Source organism: Chionomys nivalis, chromosome 21 (assembly GCF_950005125.1).
Source record: "Chionomys nivalis chromosome 21, mChiNiv1.1, whole genome shotgun sequence".
Lineage (NCBI taxonomy): Eukaryota > Metazoa > Chordata > Mammalia > Rodentia > Cricetidae > Chionomys > Chionomys nivalis.
In genome coordinates this window covers 5,405,356-5,426,808 of record NC_080106.1, presented here as the reverse complement: position 1 = coordinate 5,426,808, position 21,453 = coordinate 5,405,356, and the positions used below count along the sequence as shown (strand labels likewise).

Below are 21,453 nucleotides of genomic sequence, written 5' to 3'. Positions count from 1 at the left end.
GACGTTCAGCTCCCAGCACCCATACACAAATCACCAGTAACTAACTCCAGACAGTTCAATGCCGTATTCTGGCTTCTCTGAGCACAGTCTTCTCCGACAACCCCTGAGTTTCCCCTGACCTGCCATGATGTTTTCCCAGCCAGGATGGATTGTATCCCGGAGGAACAGCAAGGGAACGCCTCTCCCTTAAGGTGCCTCTGTCATGGTGTTTCATTACAGCAACGAGACACTAATAAGACAAGTGACAAACCAATTCAGAACCTGCCGGAACTGCTTCCTTCCCTGGGGGAGCAGGACCTAAGTGTCTGTCTACCTCGTGGGACTGTCACCGCACCAAATGGAATGTGTTCACAGGCTGAAACCAAACAGCTCCAAACACCTTGCTGGCCACAGCACTTTGCCAGATTTCTTTCTACTGATTTCTGCCTGCCTAACCCCTCCAAACTAGAGCTCTCTGAAGGCAGACACTGCTGGATCCCTCCTCACGGCCACAGCACTGTTCTCGGGGTGGGGCAGGGAATACTTAGTAATGGAACTGGGGTAGCTGCTCTGTGAGCGTTCTGTACGCTCACAAACAGCAAACAAGTGAGGACATTAAGAGTCTGATGAGGAAAGGCATGGAACTTGCAGTCACCACACTGTATCTGGCATGTTAGATTAAAAAGTTCTTTGAGTCTCCATAGAAAATTCTATTAAGAAACTGAGTATGTACAAAATGTTAAAAGAACGGACAGACATGAGCCTGAGGGTGTGGCTATAACTGAGTGGTATGTGTGAGGCCTTTGGTTCCGTCTCAGCATCATAAGAGGCAGACTAAATTCACTATAAATTTTAATCTGATATAAAATGTGAAAGACAAACATATTGAGAAATAAAATGTGATGAATGAATTCAGTGTTTTAAATACATCCATGGAGCGAAGGGGTTTCCCGCCAGCCCGATTTGCAGCTGTTCTGTCTTCTGAGAACCCTTCTTCCAGTTGAATAATGTGATGTGTGATATATAACACGTGAATAATGGGATACGACTGTCACAGATGTGCGGGTTACTAACTCCAAGGCCACTGCAGTCACTCAGGGAACCCATCTTACTCATGTTTCCAAACAACATAAACTGTGATAGTCTGTGCTTTTCACGAAGTTTCTTCCAGTATGGCCAGAGACAAATGGACACGGCAGCTGTGTCCATCTACATCTCAGTGTAGCCATGCCTCAGCTCTCTACATCAGCAGCAGAAAAAAGGCCACTTCTTCTTGAGGCAACGTCCAACTAATAGCACTGATATCAAAAAAATGTGGCCAATCTGTAAGAACAGAGACACTGTAGGTGGGCGAAAAGGCTACTCATCTCCTTTTAGCGGGCAGTGCCACGTTAATGTTCCACGCACCCCATGGAGCAGGACTTTCAACCTCTTCAAATGTCTTTGAAATAAGGTCTCACGTCCTGGCTGGTTTCAAACTCACTACTGTAATATAGGGTTTGGTCTCCCAGCTGCCAGGATTAAGGGAGTGAGCCATGATGCTTATTTCTTTCTTTTTAAACCAGAACAGCTGTTTCATGACTGTTAGCCTCTTCAAGATGAACTGGATGCTGTAACAGCTACCTCTTGGCTTTAGACTGCTCCTTCACAGAACCCATGTCTGAATATTCGAGAATCAATTTTCAGGCTCCTCATTTGCCCGGTCCTGGCAGGGCAGCCACATTTGCCACAGCAGCAGGACAACATGCATCTTATGGTGACACTTCCCAAAAGACGATGTTCCTTTTGACATTGTGCTTCTGCTGCTGAGGCAAAAGAGCCGCCATATTCAAGGCTGAAAATTATATTATTCTGATTCAGCCTTATTAGTGAAAATTTAAAATATTAAATTATATCTGAGAATTACATATTTAAAACAGGCATTTCCCCCCCAAAATACATGCTTCAATGAATTTCTATTCACTTCTGTTGCGATTCCTGGTCATTGGTACCTTGCTTTTCAAAGGGAGTCATAGAATGAGGAGGTGAATAAAAAAATAGAGGCTTTCCTGTTTACAGAATGGGACTTCTTCCTTTGGCAAAATGCATCAGGCTCTCACATGCCCCAGTGCTGCGCACCATACACCCTGATAGTTGCAGCCTACGATGTCCAGAGCTCAGTCCGCTGAGATGTGGGGGGTCAGACAGGGCAAGCTCTCCTCCAGTGGCCCCAGGTAGGAGCCCAGGGACTAGCAACCTAGCTTCAAGTAGGCACGCCTTTAGTTTATAGTTCCCTATTTAAAGCCGCCGCCTGGCAACAGCTTGACTCTGGCAGCAGCAAAGGAAATGAGGTGCTGTGCCAAACTAGCAAACATTCCAAGACCTGCGGTAACCTCTGCACTTCAGACATTTAGAAAGTTACAACTTTAAAACTGAATAAGAAGGTCTGAGAGGACAGGTACAAGTTAAAACAACATTCTTTGTGAAAATAGGCACGTCTCAAATCACTGAAGTATGAACCACAGGTTTCATAGTCCTAAGCTGTTTCCCCCAATGCTGTTTGGTTTTAAAAGTCTCTCAGACAACCCACCAATACCTACAGCTTTGTTTTTGTTTGTTTTCAGACAGGGTCTTGCTATGTACGCGACGAAGTCTTTACCATCCTTTTGCTCCAGTTTACTGATAGCTGGGATTATAGGCTGATCCTGTGGCAGCTCCAGGGACTGTTCCATTATACTGACATAAAACTCTGTTTGTTCATTAGTTTTCTGTAAAGCCCATTGGGCTTCAAAAGCAGCTCTTCATGTGTCCCATGTTCACTGATTTTTCCTTGGTCAAGGACAGCAACAAAATTGGCATTCTTAATGGTGGACAGGCGGTGAGCTATGATCAACACTGTCCTTCCTTCCATCAGCCGGTCAAGTGCTTCCTGTACCAGATACTCGTTCTCAGCATCCAGTGCACTGCAACAGACAAGGTCACACACAAGAGGAAGCAGAGAGGTCAAAGCTACATACATTACTGAGATACTCCCGCCTGACACACACATTGCTAGAGACACCCTCCAACATGGATCCCCAGATTAGACATTCTAACATGATTACACACAGCACGGAGACACCCTCACCTGGTCGCTTCATCAAGGAGAAGAATTTTGGGGTTCTGAAGAAGGAAAAAGAAAAATGATTTATTAGCAAACACAGCTCTGGACAGTGGCGGGTGAGAAGGCTCAATAAGTAAAGGCACTTAACCACCAAGCCTGACAGTCTGAATTTGATTTCCAGATCCCACATCATTAGAAGGAGAGAACTGACTCCCACAGGTTGTTGTCTGACATTTGTGTATCCTTGACCCCAAGAAAAATAAATAGAATAAAAACATCTAAAGCTAACTATTACAGTTTAAAAGACAGAAAGAGGGGATGGAGATATGGCTCAGTGGTTAAGCTCTGTTGCTCTTCCAAAGAACCCTGGTTTAATTCCTAGCACCCACATGGCAGCTTCTGTATCCCCAGGCCCAGAGAATCTGATGCCTTCTGCTGGCTTCCTGGGATGCCGGGCACAGGTGTGGTACACAGACACACATGCAAGCAAAACACTTATATACATTCAAAAAAAGAGAAGGAGGAGGAAGAGAGTTCTGACCTACACGGTGGCATTGCTGCCCCTGGCAAACAAAGGACTGTCAAGCAGTCAGACACAAAGGGTCTGTGTGAGGCCACCCACATGAAATGCCTGGGTAGGCACCAGGACAAAAGGCTGATGTGGAGGCTGACAGGAAGAGGAGAGTTGCTGAGGGAGGGCCCTGTTGAGTGACAGACACATTAGAATGATTCCATCATCCCATGATGAAGGATGAACCAGTTCAGTGCACCAAGGCCCACAGAACTGTATTTAGATGGGAAATAACTAAATACTACTACTACTACTAATAATAATAATATAGCCAGGTGATGGTGACGCACGCCTTTATTCCCAGAACTCAGGAGGCAGAGGCAGGCAGATCTCTGTGAGTTCAAGGCCAGCCTGGTGTACAGAACGAGTTCAAGGACAGCCAGAGCTGCTGTTACACAGAGAAACCCTGCCTTGAAAAAAATAAAAATAAAATAAAAACAAGCAAAGCTCTTAATAAAGAGAACCTACTCCTAAGCATCTGTGTGAGTGTGTGATGTAGGTGATTCCATCAAGCTGAAGTCACGGTCACTGAAATCACTAGATGGAACTAGCGTAAAGCACTGTTACCTGCTCATCAGCCAGGAAACAACTAGAAACCAGCAAGTTCACTCTTCGGCTACCTCCACATCCTTCCACTAGCTTATTTAAAAAGAGCAAACTAATGCATAATGCAGAAAAAGCAAAACTGAACCAATATGTACACCAAATTCTAGTTTTGTTCCTAGAAAAAAAAATCTGTAAAAAAAAATATATATATATCTGTAAGAAATTAAAATGTGTCAACAAAAGGTACCCTCCATGTTCAAACATTACAAAAACCTTCAAATCATCTGAGACACAGACATTACTCATTGGTTAAGCAGCAAGAGAGGGAAGTTCTCAACACAAGGAATTCCGACATTTCTGAGCGCTATGAGAAAAAGCAGAGACGTGTACTGCTGGTTCCATTGTCCAGACTGTCCAGAAAGGCAAATGTAGACAAAGTGTTCCATAGCACAGCATCCTGGGTAGATGGAGAGTTAGCCAGGTTGTATGGACAAAAGTGCACTGCGAGGTACATTGAAACAGGTGTACTACGGAATCATGCTTCCACGAGGCCGTCAGAAAGCACCTGCGTGGGCCGGGTGGTGACACGTGCATCCCTGTGAGTTTGAGGCCAGCATGGTCTACCAAGCGAGTTCTAGGACAGCCAGGACTGTTACAAAGAGAAACCCTGTCTCGAAAAAACAAAAAGAAACCACCTGCACATCTGAGGAGAGCAACAAAGGGAGACATTGCTTTCTCCCTCAACCCCCGCCCCGAGACAGGGTTTCTCTGTAGCCCTGGCTATCCTGGAACTTGTTTTGCTTGGTGAGATGTTGCTGCCTTAAAAGAAGAATGCCTGGCTCCCCACTGAGGTTCTTCCTGCTCCTGGCTGCAGTCTGTCTGCCTGTGGCTTAGTAAAGGTTAGACATGCACACTGGCGCCGCTCTGAGATTTTGTTAATAATCAGTCACTGGCCAATTGATCCTTCTAGGTAAAAGGTCCATTTGCTAAGTTCCTCCCCATGCTGACACTCCTCTAACACTGGACTCCTGAGAAATTTCTCAAATATGATAAATACTTGGACAATGACTCCTCAGTAGAACTCCCAACTTACCTTTTTACCAGACTGTCAGTCATATAACACACACACACACACACACACACACACACACACACACACACACAGCAGGAACTGCTGAGTCATCAGTAGTCAGAGTTCTTACCTTCAGCAGGGCCCTGGCTATTGCGATCCTTTGTTTCTGCCCACCTGACAGAAACAAATGGAAAAGGTAAGCTTAACAAAAGTCTTAGCAAATTTTCCAACGCGACAAGGGACAATTTGAAGGTAACTTTGATTTAACCACAACTGATGGGCATTACAACAGAAGTTTGTTTCTAAATGTGCTGTCTTACTAAATTAAAAAAAAAACAAAAACAAGCAATTATCATAGTTAATATATGCTGAGATTCCCTTCACAGAGACATTTCCTAAGTGCATCTGGCATATTAATCTATAACAGTCACTCTTGGAGGCAGACCTATAATCACTTTCAGTTTTAAAGGTAAAAACTGGGGCACAGCTAGGCATGGAGGCACAAACCTTTAATCCTAGCACTCAGAAGGCAAGTTCAAGGCCAGCCAGGGCTGCAGAGTGAGACCCTGTCTCAAAAACAAAGCAGCAATAAAAACAACTAAACATGCCACAGAAAAACCGGAGGCTCAGTGTGAAATGGCCCCCAGCTGGCAATGGGAGAGCCTGCCCTGCACTGATGTGAAGTCTTCACTTCGGCCTTTACTCACGCATTCCTCCTAACATGACGGCCAGTACACTGTGGGAACTTGGAACTCTGATGCAGAGTGCACGCCTCCATTGTTCTGGGTTGGCACACGGCCTCAGTCCTGTGGTAGCCTGCCTCCCTGCCCCACAGCGGTTCTAAGTGTACATGAAGCTGGAGGTTACAAACCAGGGAATCCGCTCTAGGAACAGGGGGAATGTTAAGATGCAGGCTTGTAACAAGCAATCTAGCCGTCTGCCTTGCATCTGGCTACTTCCCTTGAGGACTCCACTTTCCAGCAGCCAGAACTCCCAGAGGCTCACACCTTCTGATGTGGGCTGTCTAACAGAGCCCAATTCTACTTGAGGTGTTAACAGCTCCTTTCAAGCTGACTGTGGATGGGACATCTTTATTCATGGCGATGCTAGGTAGCATGCCATTCATCCAGGTGGTCATCATGTTCAACAGATGCGGAGGTACCATACTCGCATGGAGTAGTCCTTGGAGCATCCTGGGGTAAGATCCTGGAGTAAACGCTAATGGCCTCTTGGAATGTTGTCCTCAACACCAACTAGTATACTAAAAACCTATAATTAAGGGTCTGTTCCTTTCAAACTGCAAAGGCGTTGGGTGCAATGGTATATACCTATAGTTCTAGCACTTTGGAAGGTGTAACAGGAAGATTAAACATTGCCAACCTAGAGTATACTGTGAGATTATGCCTAAAAACAAAAAGATTGAAGGACATGTAGCTTCCTTGACTTCACATTGAAGCATGAGAATACTGTTAAGATGTAAAAATATACAGAAATCATTCCAAGAGAACAGGGGGCTTGCTTGAAAGATGAACCCCACTATGATTAATCTCCCATGATGTTCATCCAAAACACCAAAACATCTCCCTCCTGCTTCTTATTTTAATCATGCAAAATTATCACCATCTTTTTGTTTCATTTATCCTCTGTGATCTACCATTGTCTGGTCTAGTCACAAGACTCCTTAGAGAATGGGAGCTCAAAACCTCAAGAAGAAACACATTTTAGCATTTGCACTGAAAAAAAAAAAAGTTTGTGTCTAACCAAAAATGTGCTTCCCTTTAGCTCCACTACAGGTCCTACTTCACATTCTACAGCAAGTCAGAACAAGCTTCCCTTTCCCCCAAGAATGTGGTACCCACAATGCACAGTTGTCTGCTGGAATTGAAGATGTTCCAGAATGACCAATTCTGCCTTCCAGAGATAAAGCCTTTCAACATGCTTGGGCACAAAGGCCACACAAGGATGAAAGTCTTTTCACAAAGCCCTCAATGAAGAATGTGCTTTGCATTTTTAAAGGGTCCTTTAAGGAAATAAGCACAGGCTAGTAGGAGTGTAGTTTCATCATAGAATGCTTGGCTACAATGCTCAGGTTCAGGACTCCATCTCTATCACTACACGAAAGAAAGAAAGAAAGAAAGAAAGAAAGAAAGAAAGAAAGAAAGAAAGAAAGAAAGAAAGAAAGAAAGAAAGAAAGAGGGAGGGAGGGAGGGAAGGAAAGGGAGGGAGGGAGGGAGGGAGGGAGGGAGGGAGGGAGGGAGAGAGAGAGAGAGAGAGAGAGAGAGAGAGAGAAGAAAGAAAGAAAGAAAGAAAGAAAGAAAGAAAGAAAGAAAGAGGGAGGGAGGGAAGGAAAGGGAGGAAGGAAGGAAGGAAAGAAGGAAGGAAGGAAAAAAAGAAAGAAAGAAAGAAAGAAAGAAAGAAAGAAAGAAAGAAAGAAAGAAGGGAAAGGAAGAGAAGAGAAGAGAAGAGAAAAGAAAAGAAAATGGATCATATGTGTTTTCTGCTTTGTTTTTTTTCCTGTGTTGCTGAGAACTGAACCCGGGTCTTTGTGCCTGCTACCCAAGCACTCTTGCTCTGAGCTACATCCTCAGCTTTAGGGGATCATAGTTTGACACAGAAGATAGATGGTCCACTAAAGAGTTCACTCTTTGTTCTTTCTGGAAATTTATTGGTCCCTGGTCCACACTGGAAAATAACATTTTTGTGGTGATATGAATATAAATGATCCTCCCTGACTCATATATTTCAATGTTTCATCGCCAGGGAGTGTCTGAAAAGGATCAGAAGGATTAAGAGCTGTGCCCTTGTTGGAGGTGTGTTGCCGGGGGCAAGCTTTAACGTTTCAAAAGCTCACACCAGTCCATCTTGTTCCCTCCCTCCCTCCCTCCCTCCCTCCCTCCCTCCCTCCCTCCCTCCTTCTCTCCCTCCCTCTCTCTCCCTGCATTGGATCAAGATGCAAAGCTCTTAACTCCGTTTCCAGCACCGTGCCTGCCTGCCACCACGCTCCCACCATGATGATAATGTATCACCCTCTGAAACTAAGCAAGCCCCTAATTAAACACTTTCTTTTTATAAAAGTTGCCTTGGTCATGGTGTCTCTTCACAGAAACAGAACAGTAACTAAGACAACTTTTGATATTTGGTTTCTTTGGGATAGTCTCCTTTTCCTCGGGCAGGTCATCATCTACCACCCTGTCATGGCTCCTTTTTATTTTCCTAGAGCCCCAGGCTGCGCAGCGCATCTCTTCTGACGGAAACAAAGGCTGTCACTGGGTACTACACAGCAGTCCCAGGGAAGTTGTGGGCAGAAAGGGAAGGAAACACATCCTTTCAGAAAGGATGAAGGGATTTTCCTATGTTCGTCTAGAATTGACACTGGACTGGAGAGATGGCTCAGGGGTTCAGTGCACTGGATGCTCTTCCAGAGGTTCTGAAGTCAACTCCCAGCACCCACATGGTGGCTCACAACATCTGTAATGAGATCTGGTGCCCTCTTCTAGCCTGCAGGCATTCATGCAGGAGGAACACTGAATACATAATAAATAAATCTTTAGTAAAGAAAAACAAAGGAAGGGAAGGAAGGGAAGGAAGGGAAGGAAGGGAGGAAGGGAGGAAGGGAGGAAGGGAGGAGCCAACAAATAAGATTCAAGAACCATGTACCAGATAGAAGGATGCCCTTCTCCCCGACCACAGTGCTAAAGCCGTGTGGGAAGCTACGAATGAATCCCGCAGCATTGGCCACCTCTGCTGCCCTCTCCACCTGCTGGGCTGTGACTGAGGACGGGTTGTCAGCACCATAGGCAATGTTTTCTGCGACAGAGCAGGAAAACAGGACTGGCTCCTAGAATTGGAAACACAGCACATTTGTCAGAAATTTCAGGTAGGCACCATGGGTACCAAGGAGTTGAGGACAGGCCTCAGCCAAGAGAGACATACGGTCCCAGAACAAGAGCTCTGCCTGGAGGCCCTGATCTTCTACAACCTTACCTAGCCAATTTTATTTCAGTTTTTTCAATTATCTTATGTGTTCTTAATTTTATTTTTTGTTTTCTTTTTTATTGTTTTTATTGAGCTATACATTTTTCTTCACTCCCTTCCCTCCCCCTTCCTTTCTACTCTCTCCCATGAACTACACACTCCCAATTTACTCACGAGATCTTGGTTTTTTTTTTTTTTCCTCCTTCCTATGTAGATACATGTATACCTCCTCTTAGGATCCTCTATGTTGGCTAGGTTCTCTGGGGTTGTGGACTGTAGGTTGGTTTTTTTCTTTGCTTTATGTCTAGAAGCCACTTATGACTGAGTACACATTGTATTTGTCTTTCTGGGTTACCTCACTCAATATGTTTTTTTTCTAGATCCATTCATCTACATACAAATTTCAAGGTGCCATTATTTTTCCACTGTGTGGTACTCCATTGTGTAAATGTACCACATTTTCTTTATCCATTCTTCAGTTGAGGGGCATCTAGTTGTTTCCAGGTTCTGGCTGTTACAATAATGCTGCTATGAACATAGGTGATCAAATGTCCTTGTGGTATGATTACACCGCCTTTGGGTATATGCCCAAGAGTGGTATTGCTGGATCTTGAGGTAAACTGTTTCCTAATTTTCCGAGAAATCACCACACTGACATCCAAAGGAGCTGTACCAGCTTGCACTCTGACCAGCAATGCAGGAGTGTTCCCTTTAACTCACATCCTCTCCAGCATAAGCTGGAGTGTTTTTGATCTTGACCTAGTCAATTTTAAAAGCTCCAGTTTAGGGGCTGGCAAAATGTCTCAGAAGATAAAGGTGCTCAATGTTAAGTCTGACAACCCGAGTTCAGTGAGTTCATTCCTTGAACTCACACAGTGAAAGGAGAGAACCAAATCCCCTAAGTTGTCACCTGACTTCCATGTGCACACTGTGGCATGTGCACACATACTTGTACACAAACAAATAATGCAACTTAAAAAAAAGGTATTAGTTTACCAAGAACAAGACCAACTTGATCTGCTGTCTTCTCCACACTGTAGAAAGGAGACCCCGAGATGGGTGCCCCCCACAACTGCTGGTCCATGACATCCTTGTCAATCTCAGCCCCTCCTTTAGGGCTAGCAAGGCCTGAAAGACTCCAATCCAACTGTCTACCATCCATTACAGAAAAAGAGCCCATGGCCATCCATACTTTCTGACATACAACCAGACATGACTACAGCATTCTGGCAGAGCCCTGGGATGTATACCTACCTCTAGTCTCTCCTCTGCCCTCATGATAAACATGCACACATGGGTGTCTAGTCAGCGCCCATGGCTGCACCATCCAACCTACCACAGGAGGGGTCCCCCAGAGTGCAGGAACGGAAGGTGTGAGTGTTACTACAGGGTGCACAGTGGTGAGAGAAACTGGCTGTGATACAATTTTGTTGCTCCACGCAGTCCTGAGCAAGCAGCTTCATGAAAAGAAAGCATGCTTGATTCCCACGCCCAGGCACGGGGAATTGGGAAGAATAGGAGAGCTTCTGAGACTTTCTTCCCTCTAGACCCTCTACGCTGCAAGGGAGCATCAGCCTCAGCTCTTACTAAAAAATCAGTATTTCAAGTGATGAAGTGTTTCGTGTCTTTGGGACATAGCTGCATTTGGTTTGTGGAATGGGTGTGATCCATCTGGAAGTCTCGGTCCCTCTCCTGGGAAACATGAGACCAAAAGAAGCAAAGAAAGATGGGGATGGTGGCACACGCTTTTAATCCCAGCACTCGGGAGGCAGAGGCAGGCTGAGCTCTGGGAGTTCAAGGCCAGTCTGGTCTACAAAGTGAGTTCTAGGACAGCCACAGCTATTACAGAGAAACTTTATCTCGAAAAACAAACACAAAAAATATCTGAGTGGTGGTGACACATGTCTTTAATCCCAGCACTTAGGAGGCAGAGTTAGGCAGATCTCTGAGTTTGGGACCACAGAGTTCCAGCACAGCCAGGAGCCAGGAAAGAAAGAAAGGACAGGAAAAGCAGCTTCAAAAAAAGTGAGATGCAAGGGAAGCCTGTCTTCTTACCTGACTGACTGTCCCAATCTTAGATCTCAGCCAGACGGGGTTTAGCTGACGAATGTCGTGGCCATCAAGACTGACTGTTCCTGTTGGGTAGAGGGGGACAAAGAGGTCACCAGAGGTCAGGACTGATAACCAAAGTGAACACAGAAAGGACCCAGTGGGAACATTCCAGGTATTTTCCACCTCTCTCTGTCTCTCTTTCTCCCCCTTCCCCTTTCTTTCTTAGAAGTTACCTTGTAGCCTAGGTAACTTCAAACTTACTATGTAGCCAAGGAAGATCTTGAACTTCTGATTATAGGAGTTTGACAGAATTATAGGAGTGTGACAAATAGTGATTGACCCCTGTCCCCCTAAGGCTGTACTGGGGATCAAATCCAAATTTTTATGCTAAACAAGCAGTCTACCAATCGATCCACATCCCCAAACTGCAAGCAATTTTCAGAGACTAAACACACACTCTGGACTTGGAGGGTGGCTAGCAGGGAAGTACTCGCAAGGGCCTGGGCTCCATCACAACCATCAAAAACAAAAAACAACAACAACAAAAAAAAAAAAACTCACTTTCTGGTTTCTACATGGAACCTAAAACCAACAAGGTTTGGACTTTCAGAGCAAGAGGGGTCTTCTGAAAGGTCTGACTTCCAGAGGACTAGGATTTCCCTAGTAGATGGCAAGACCAACCAGGCCACCTTCCTGAGTCTGTAGGTTGCTGGAAGCTGGGCAACCTGGTAACGTCGGTGCTCCATGGATCTGATGTCTTACGCAGAGCCTTGGTTACAAAGAGAATTGTCTGGGACAGGGGAGCACACAGCACCCACTGGCTAGCAGTCCACATGGCAGCCTTCTGACTCGACAGTCTCCTGATCATGTCAGTATCAGAAGCGACCGTAAGGCCTGCTTCAAGGGGGGAGTTCTATAAGTGTTCTGCAAGTGAAAACGGAGTCTATTTTGTCATTCCATCTAAGACTATGCAGGACATATATGCATATATCCTATGAATGAATGAGACAGTGTCATACCTGTTTTCTAAATCCAAAAATTAAAGTTCATGCACAGATCATCTACTCTAGGCAAGAAAAGGGAGAACTATATAAAATGACACACATTTGCTCTTAAAGGGAGATATAATCCAACTGGAAACATAGCTGGGCACAGTGGTGCATGCCTTTGATCCCAGCACTTGCAAGAGAGATGCAGACAGAGCTCTGCGAGTTACAGGCCAGTGAGAGCTACATCATGAGACCCTGTATCAAAAAAGAAAAGAAGAAAGAAGAAAACGCAAACCAAAACTGGGGGAAAGTCAATTAGAAAAATAGCCGGGCTGTGGGAACGGCTCAGGAAGAAGAGTGCTTGCCACAGAGGTGAAGACCTGTATTCAATAAAGTACATGATAGATTACAAAAAAAATCATACTCGATCCAGGCCTCTAATCCCTGCTATTCAGAAAGCTGAAGCAGAAGGATCACAATCTAAAGTCAGTCTGTAAAGCTTAGTGAGAACCCGCTTCTAAAGAACAGGGGGATGGTGTGCACACCCTTTACCCCAGTGCTCCTGCCCTGACGATGCTGTCCTAGATCTGTTGCATTAGAGGCATAGCGCAGCTAATCATCTGTGCCTGGGACTTCAGGGCAAAGGGTGAGGGGCTATTTCTACACTCAGTGTTCAGAAGCTAGTGAGCACTAAGAATGGTTTATAATCTGACATTTTACACAGCTATGGTGAGGTGGTACTGGGGCATGGTTTTGATGCCACTGGCCAGATCCCAGTGTCAGACACCTCAAGGGTTCACCAATAGGTGCATGGTTAGCTACTTAGCAAAACAGAACTTTAGAGTTGGGGGGGGGGTGGAAACTGGGTTTTTGGGGGAGGGCACTCAGATGGATCAGGAAATACAAGAAATTATTCTAAAAAAAAATCCCAGCATTCAGAGGCAGCACAGGCAGTTCTCCATGAGTTCAAGGCTATCCTGGTCTACAGGAAAAATTCCTACTCAGTCAGAACAATTTTAGCAGCATCACCACCACATGGAAATGGACCCCTGGTCACCAGGTTAACTATGTATAAAACAACTAAGGAAGTGGGCATGGTGGGGCATGCTTGGAATCCCAGCACTCAGGGACAGTGGCAGGAGGATTGCTACAAGTTTGAGGTTAACCTCATCCACATAGTGAGTTCCAGGCCAACCCTGTCTTTAAAAACCTAACAACAACAACAACAACAAAACAAACAGAAAACCAGCCTAGGAACAGTCTGGAGGCAGAAGCATCAGAAGACCATTGCTACCTGAGCACGTGACACAGCAGTGTCCCAGTGTGGGCACAGGACACTGCACAGCACCCTTGGCTGCTGGCACTAGAGGGCATTTACTGAGAGCTGCTGGGCACAGTCTTGCTGACTGTGCTGGCTAGTCGTACATCAATTTGATATAAACTATAGTTATTTGAAAGGAAGGAACATCAATTGAGAAAAGCCCTCCATAGGTCTAGCTATAAGGCATTTTCTTAATTAATGATTGATGGGGGAGGGCCCAGCCCACTGTGGGTGGTGCCACCATCCCTGGGTGGTGGTCCTGGGTTCTATAAGAAAGCAGGCTGAGCAAGCCACGGAGAACAAGTCAGTAAGCAGCTCCCCTCCGTGGTCTCTGTGTCAGCTCCTGCCTCCAGGCTTCTGCCCTGTTTGAGTCCTTGTCCTGACTTCCTTTGATGATGAACTGCAATGTGGAAGAGTAAGCCAAATAATTGTTTTCATCTCCAACTTGCTTTTTGGTCCATGTGTTTTGTTGTAGCAACAGAAACCCTGAGACACTGACCCACATCCAGCAGTAGGGACGAAGGGACGTGCTGTGAGTGTGGGAACCAGAGCATCACACAAGTCTCCTCCAGGAGTGATCCACCTGGGCATGGGGTGAGAGCAGGCAGCAGGAGAGTACACACACAGCCCAGGATGCCACCTACCAGACACAGGGTCATACAACCGCAGCAGGAGGGAGACTACTGTCGATTTTCCGGAACCACTAGGGCCAACCAGAGCTGTGACAGATCCAGATGGGATGGAAAGACTGAAATCCTGGAACACGGATACTTCTGGGCGAGCAGGGTACGTGAAGTGCACGTTTCTAAACTCCAGGGCACCCTGGAAGCTTTTCTCGTCTAACACAGTCCCTTCTGGAACACAAGAGAGAATACAGAAAGATAAAAATGGAGCTCGTGGCGGAACATGGCTCCCTCGGCTGTCTGAAGTGAACAGAAACAGTTGTCCTTTCCCAACACAGTTCATGCTGGAGGGGCAGGCCTATGTGCTGGAGGGGCGGGCCTAAGTGCTGGAGGGGCGGGCCTATGTGCTGGAAGGGCGGGCCTATGTGCTGGAGGGGCAGGCCTATGTGCTGGAGGGGCGGGCCTAAGTGCTGGAGGGGCGGGCCTATGTGCTGGAAGGGCGGGCCTAAGTGCTGAAGGGGCAGGCCTATGTGCTGGAGGGGCGGGCCTATGTGCTGGAGGGGCAGGGTTAAGTGCCCTGCTTATTGTGCATAGGATAATATGCATACAGTCTTGTGTGACCTTATAACATGAATCCTTAGGAGGATTTTAAGGCTGTACAAATCAAGTGCCGTGTGAAGATTCACTCTTGGAGCAATCTGCTTCCCACTCGGTAACTCTCTCTCTCCCCCTTCCTTCCCCCCCACCCGAGACAGGGTTTCTCTGTGAAACAGTCCTGACTGTCCTGAAACTTGCTCTGTAGACCAGGTTGGCCTCAAACTCACAGAGCTCGTCCTGCCTCTGCCTCCCGAGAGCTGGGACTAAAGGCGTGCACCGCCACCGCCCGGCTCAACTCAGTAACTTTTCTCTGTGCCACTGCACTCAAGTAGCTCCTTTGCAGAGCTCTTCCTACCCCAGATAAACATTCTGAAAGCACAACAATGAGGGTTGCGTGAGAGCCAAAGGAGGGTCAAAGGTTTGCTTAGCCCCAGTGGGACCTTGGCCTGACATGGAGTCCACTTCCCACTCATCACTGGATTTCATGCCCTAGCTTTCGTCATACTGGACAGTACCACGAGCCTACTCACTGCACTGCAGGCACCTAGCAACGTGCAGGCACCGTTGGGTGCTGGGTGCTGTTACTTCCTCCCACATCTCCCAGGCTCAAGGGAAGTTGATGAGGGAGGAGGAGATCATCCTGGCCACGTAGCACCAGCATTCCCAAATCACCCCAAATGTAAAGAAACGTAAAGCCTTTTATTCATCTTCCTCCAACCCCTCGCAAATGTCAGAATCTCTAAGGAAGAGTCTAGAAAACCACCTGGGTGTTCCTGTTGACACCAGGCCTGCTTGCTGCTGGCCTGCCCTTGGTGCTAACGACTGGCGGCAGGTGCAGATGCCATGTCCTCAGCCCCACATTTCCAGATCACTCCCGGAAGTGCGCCCACCAGTGTCCTGTCGGAATCCCCACCTTTCTTCTCCTTGCTCTGAAGCAGAGGCCACTTCGTGGCAGTGGCCCACTCTCTGAGGGCAGAATACTGCTCTAACTGTCCAAATTATGCTTTTTAAAACCCCAGCAGAGAAGAGCCCCACCTCAGACCCACCATTAAAAGGCATTTGTGGCTGTCTCTCCAGCAGCTCCCAGAGTCGCCCACCAGCGCCCAGGCCTTTCATGAGCTCCGAGTAGAATGAACTTAGACCTAAAGATAGGAAGAGTCCATCGTTAGCTGACAAGAAAGGGCACATGCTCCTCCTGGCCTGGGGAGTTCTGGCAATTGCGCCTGTCACCATGAAATCTGCTACGCTCACTAAAGGAGCTCTGGCTGGTGCGAGCTGCTCCGTCCATCCACCTTTTACCCTAGCTCGCTTACAGTTTCTCTTTCTCAGGTTTCCCAGATTGCTGATAACAAAAGGGAAACTTCTATGTGACCACAATGATCGCCAGTGAGAAATCACAGTGCTGCAAGGAAAGTGACCTCCTCAGACAGCTCAGTAAGCATCTCACCGGGGCTACCCCATGTGAACTGAAATTCCAAGAGAAAAGATTCTACAGGGGCTATTAGGCCATGGGAGACATAAAGAATCTTAAATGTGCATTAATAAGGGAAAGAATCCAGCCAGAAAATGCTGCAAGCTTTATTGATTCCAACCCCATGACACTTGAAATCTTCAAAGCTATACAGAGAGTAAAAAATGACCTGTGGGTGCCAGGGGTAGAAGAATTAACAGCTGGAAGTGGAAATACACAGGGCAGCAAAGGCAGCTCGTTTGTGAGATCATGATGGTGAACCCAGGACAATATACATTTGTCCAATCCATTCAACGTGTATATAACACCAGGAACTAAGCCTAACGTTAGCTTTGACGACAATGTGTCAATGTGGGCTCAGCAACTGTGTAGCAAATGGGCCACTCTGGGTAAGAGAATGACTGTCCTGAAACTGGGGTGGGGCAATCTCTGTAAATGCAACAGTGTTGCTCTTTAGAAATCATTCTAAGGCCTCTGTGTATTCTGAGCCAGCCTGGAGTACATGGCAAGTTTTAGGATAGCAAAGACTACATAGAGACTTTGTCTCAAAAAAAAAAAAAAAAAAAAAAAAAAAAAAAAAAAAAGTTGAGTATGGTGGCCAGCATTGGTAATCCCAATACTTAGGAGACTGAGGAGGACAGATTTCAATGCCACCCTGTGCTATAAAGCAAGGCTCTCAATTTAAAAACAAACAAACAAACCCTAAATATTTAGATTTATTTAAATATTTATGTGTATACAAATGTACAAATGCTACTTTCAGCTTTTCTCAGAGAACCCTCTCCTTGTAGCAAACAGCAATGAATACAGAGACTCAGCTAAGATGCTAAAATTCGGCAAGAGATCCAGTTGGGAGCTCAGCCCTAAACAGGGCATTTATATCATCCCCTACCAAGGCTTAGAACATTTGCCAAAGAATAGGCCAGAAGCATGCTAGAGCAAAGAGACAGGAGGAAGGGCTGTGAAATTCCATCTTCTAGGCACGACAAGCCACTGCAATCGTGAGCTCACAGAAACTGTGGCTACAGACGCTAGGTCTGAAAGAGACCAGCACTGCAAAGAACAAGAAAGGGTCCTACAGGGTCCTACAGGGTCCAACAGGCTCCTACAGGTTCTACAGGGTCCTACAGACTCCTAGGGGTCCTACCGCTCACTGCTGAATTCCTGGCTACCAGCAGGTTCTGGAACAGCCGTTACCCACGGGTGAGCCCCTAAGCTCAAGGGGTAGGCTCTAAATGCAGAGTCACACTCTGAGTCCAGACCAAACTCCATGGGACACAAACAAAGCAAAAATTCATGAGTGTGGGAAGAGATCTGTAGAGAAGAGGAACTGAGAAGGACAGAGGCGGAGAAGAGAGGGCTGGGGAAGTCGAATGACCTAGTGTGTGGGATGTAGGAAACGATCACAGAACAAAATAAAAAAAATCAAAAATGACAAAAACTTATTACTAATTCTGAGGAAGACAGAGGGAAGAGAGATTGAATCTGGAGAGGTTAAAACTCGGGGCAGCAAAATGTATGAGGAGAAACTCTCATCATGCAGGCCCAGGGTCTCCTCCACTCCTGTCAACCACTCCCTTCTCCCCTGGGCACTGGGAGACACAGTCCATACCAGCAGGCTGGGAAACACAGCTCCCCCCATAGCCCTGAGCTGTGGAAGGACACTAGGGCCCCACTCACCCACTCATGTGATTTCACTTTTGCTGAAGGGAATGGCACAGCAAGAACAGCTGTTCAGAGGGGCCTGGTTTCCAGTGTGTACCCACAAAGCCTGTTTATGTGATATACCTCCAATGCTCAGTCCAACCCAGAAGGCATACATGAGGAAGGAAGAGAGCTCGCCCACTGTCATGTGGGCGCTGCCCATCAGCAGGCCCCCCTTGTACAGGACAGCCAGCACGATCAGGTTTCCAGAGAGCCCAGCCTACAGGAGGAAGAAAAGAAAGTGGTCAGTAGGAACTAAGGCCTCTTGGGACCCAAAAGTATAAACTAGGCCTCTGACTCCCTTTTATTTTTATTTTTTTGATGTTTGAAATATCTTTTTAAAATTTTTTTTAATCAATTTCTATTGAGCTCTACATTTTTCTCTGTTCCCTACCCTGCCTCTCCCCTCCCCTTCAACCCTCTCCCAAGGTTCCCATGCTCCCAATTTACTCAGGAGATCTTGTCTTTTTCTACTTCCCATGTAGATTAGATCCATGTATGTCTCCCTTAGAGTCCTCATTGTCGTCTAGGTTTTCTGGGATTGTGATTTGTAGGCTGGTTTTCTTTGATTTATGTTTGAAAACCACTTATGAGTGAGTACATGTGATAATTGTCTTTCTGGGTCTGGATTACCTCACTCAAAATGTTTTCTAGGTTGTTTCCAGGTTCTGGGCATGACAAACAATGCTGCTATGAACACAGTTGAGCACATGTCCTTGTGGCATGGTTGAGCATCCTTTGGGTATATACCCAAAAGTGGTATTGCTGGGTCTTGAGCAAGTTTGTTTCCTAATTTTCTGAGAAATCACCACACTGACATCCAAAGGGGCTGTACCAGCTTGCACTCCCACCAGCAATGCAGAAGTATTCCCTATACCCCACATCCTCTCCAGCATACGCTGTCATCAGTGTTTTTGATCTTGGCCATTCTTTTCTCTGATTCCACTTTCTTGTTCTCTTCTTCTTCCATAAAAACAGTTTAAAGTACAAGTCATTCTTAGGATTGAAATAACTCGCTTCTACTGTCTAGAGCCACAGAATGAAAATCTCTTACAATCTCACTGTCCACAATGATCTACTTACTGCTCCGAAGAAGCCAGCTCGTGCAAAGGCCTCCTTCCGTGCTAGCTGCAGCAACTGGTCCACGTGACCGCTGTACTTCTCCACTTCCATCATCTCCTTCCCAAAAGCTCGGATGGTTCTTATGTTCCCAATACGTTCCTCAGCTAGCTATGAGAATTCAAACACATGGCAAGGGGCTGGAAAGATGGCTTCACAGTTAAGAATACTTGCTGCCTTGCAGAGGATCTAGGTTTGATTCCCAGTACCCACGTGTGGTTCACAACTGTCCTAACTCGAGTTCGAGAGGATCTGATGCCTTATTTCCATGTAGACTAAGCACACATGTGGTGCACAGACATACATGCAAGCAAAACACTCACACATAAAACACACACACACACTCATGGTGAAAGGAGGTGTGTCACATTGCAACCAACAGCAAAATTAAAATGTGGTTCTTGTTCAATATGCTGCCAAGGGAAGACTGGATGCGAAACACAGTCAAGTAAGATCACATGGCAGAGAGCAAAGAAGAGTCCAGTCCCCCTTGCTGTCAGAAAAGTATAAACTGCAGGGCAGGAGACAGTTAGGAGTGTTTACTCTTCTCGCTGAGGAACTGAGCCTGGGCACATGAACCTCAGTGAGTGGCTTACAGCTGCCTGCATCTCCAGCTTCAGGGAGACAAATGCCCTCTTCTGGCTTCTGAGGGTATGTGCAGCTATGGGTGCACACACACACACACACAGATAGATACACACACACACACACAGTCCCCACACACTTTAGAAAGACAGGTAATATGGCAGCAGATAAAAAGACAGGTAGAAAGACTAAACCACAAAACATTAATGACATTAACTCTGAAGTATTGAAGATTATCTGGATTTTGGATTATCTGGAATTGTGGACAAATAGGATTATCTATACTTATGTTGCTTGATATTTTCATATTTCCAATTACAAAAAAGCATGCTGCCGGGCGGTGGTGGCGCACGCCTTTAATCCCAGCACTTGGGAGGCAGAGGCAGGTGGATCTCTGTGAGTTCGAGACCAGCCTGGTCTACAAGAGCTAGTTCCAGGACAGGCTCTAAAAAACCACAGAGAAACCCTGTCTCGAAAAACCAAAAAAAAAAAAGCATGCTTTTTAAAACATGAAAATACAAGTTATTTTGGGTTTTAAAAGACAGTACTGGGCTGGAGAGATGGCTCAGCTGTTGAAAGCATGTAATGTTATTATAGGGGATTCTTAGCACCCACATCAGGTACCATACAATGTAACTTCAGCTCCAGGGGTATAATGCCCTCTTCTGCCTTCTGGGAGTAACTGAATTTATGTTTACCTATACTATATAGATATAGATTATAGATATATAAAACAAATCTCTTTTTTTGAAAAAAGACAGTGCTACACAGTCTGTTTTACTGAGCTGATGATAGACATGGTGCCAGCTAGACATTTTTCCCAAAGTACATTAGTTTCTGCTTTGTTTTGTTTTTTTATCTTTTAAGAAAAGGTCTAAAGAGGGAGCCTAGCTAGCCTCAAACTCATGATGCTCCTGCTTCATGCTCCAAAATGCTGAGTTTACAGGTGTGCCTCACCACAGCTGGCATATGAGCCTTTTGTCGTACTAGGAGCAGTGGAAGAAAACTGAGAAATTGATACCAGCAAGGTATGGAGGTTCACAGCTGTAACCCTAGCACTTGGGGGACAGAGGCAGGAGGATTGCCATGAATCTGAGGCCAGCCTGGGATATACAGTGAGCTCCAGGCCAGCCTGGGCTATACAGCGGATTGGACGTACTGTGGGGTAAAGGGCAAGCCAGGGGTAGAGCATTTCACACCTGTACTGAGGTTTACTGAGAGAAACGGAGGGCATTTGCTGCTTGTCTCTTTCCCTGGGGCTGGGGCTGGGAAGGAGCACACCTTGCACATCATGCATTCTGCCTGTTGCTCTGAGCCCCACACCTAGACAACACACACATGGAGGTCAGTACCTGTGTGGCTTGTGCCAAAGAGTCCTGTGTGGCTTTGGACAGTTTCCGTAGATATCGCCCATAAATCACGGCGAGGATGGAGATCGGAGGTACCACGCTCAGAACAAAGGTGGCCAGACTGGGTGACACAAAAAACTGTCAAGAACAAAAGTCAAGAGCATGTGTTCCTGTGACAAGGTATCTTCAGACCTACAGTGCACAGGCAGGAAGACACTGTCTACGGGCCATGCCTCCTGTTTGGGTTGGATTTTCCTGGCATCTTTAATCCTTATAAAACCTGACATAAAAACTGAGTTTGATGACACAGGCCTTTAAATCCCAGCACTCAGGAGGAGGCAGAGGCAAGTGATCTCTATGAGTTAGAAATTAGCCTTGTCTACATAGTGAGTTGCAGGCCAACCAGGTCTATATAGTG

General features: G+C 46.1%; 1 protein-coding gene and 1 non-coding gene across 2 annotated transcripts in view; one reads left to right on the top strand and one right to left on the bottom strand.

The window, feature by feature from the left end:
- Window positions 1-2,431: 2,431 nt before the first annotated feature.
- Abcb10 (ATP binding cassette subfamily B member 10) overlaps window positions 2,432-21,453 on the bottom strand; it is a 34,570-nt gene continuing 15,548 nt past the window's right edge. The window contains exons 4-13 of the mRNA XM_057754306.1: window positions 21,039-21,173; window positions 19,066-19,212; window positions 18,067-18,202; window positions 15,854-15,949; window positions 14,232-14,441; window positions 11,281-11,360; window positions 8,908-9,088; window positions 5,381-5,424; window positions 3,086-3,120; window positions 2,432-2,921 (exon numbers count right to left, since the gene is read on the bottom strand). Of these exons, the coding sequence (XP_057610289.1) occupies window positions 2,690-2,921; window positions 3,086-3,120; window positions 5,381-5,424; window positions 8,908-9,088; window positions 11,281-11,360; window positions 14,232-14,441; window positions 15,854-15,949; window positions 18,067-18,202; window positions 19,066-19,212; window positions 21,039-21,173 (1,296 nt within the window). The 3' untranslated portion in view covers window positions 2,432-2,689. The remainder of the gene's footprint in view (window positions 2,922-3,085; window positions 3,121-5,380; window positions 5,425-8,907; window positions 9,089-11,280; window positions 11,361-14,231; window positions 14,442-15,853; window positions 15,950-18,066; window positions 18,203-19,065; window positions 19,213-21,038; window positions 21,174-21,453) is intronic.
- Window positions 12,842-12,983, top strand: LOC130864233 (small nucleolar RNA SNORA43). The gene has a single exon (XR_009055927.1). It is a non-coding gene; the product is annotated as a small nucleolar RNA SNORA43 (small nucleolar RNA).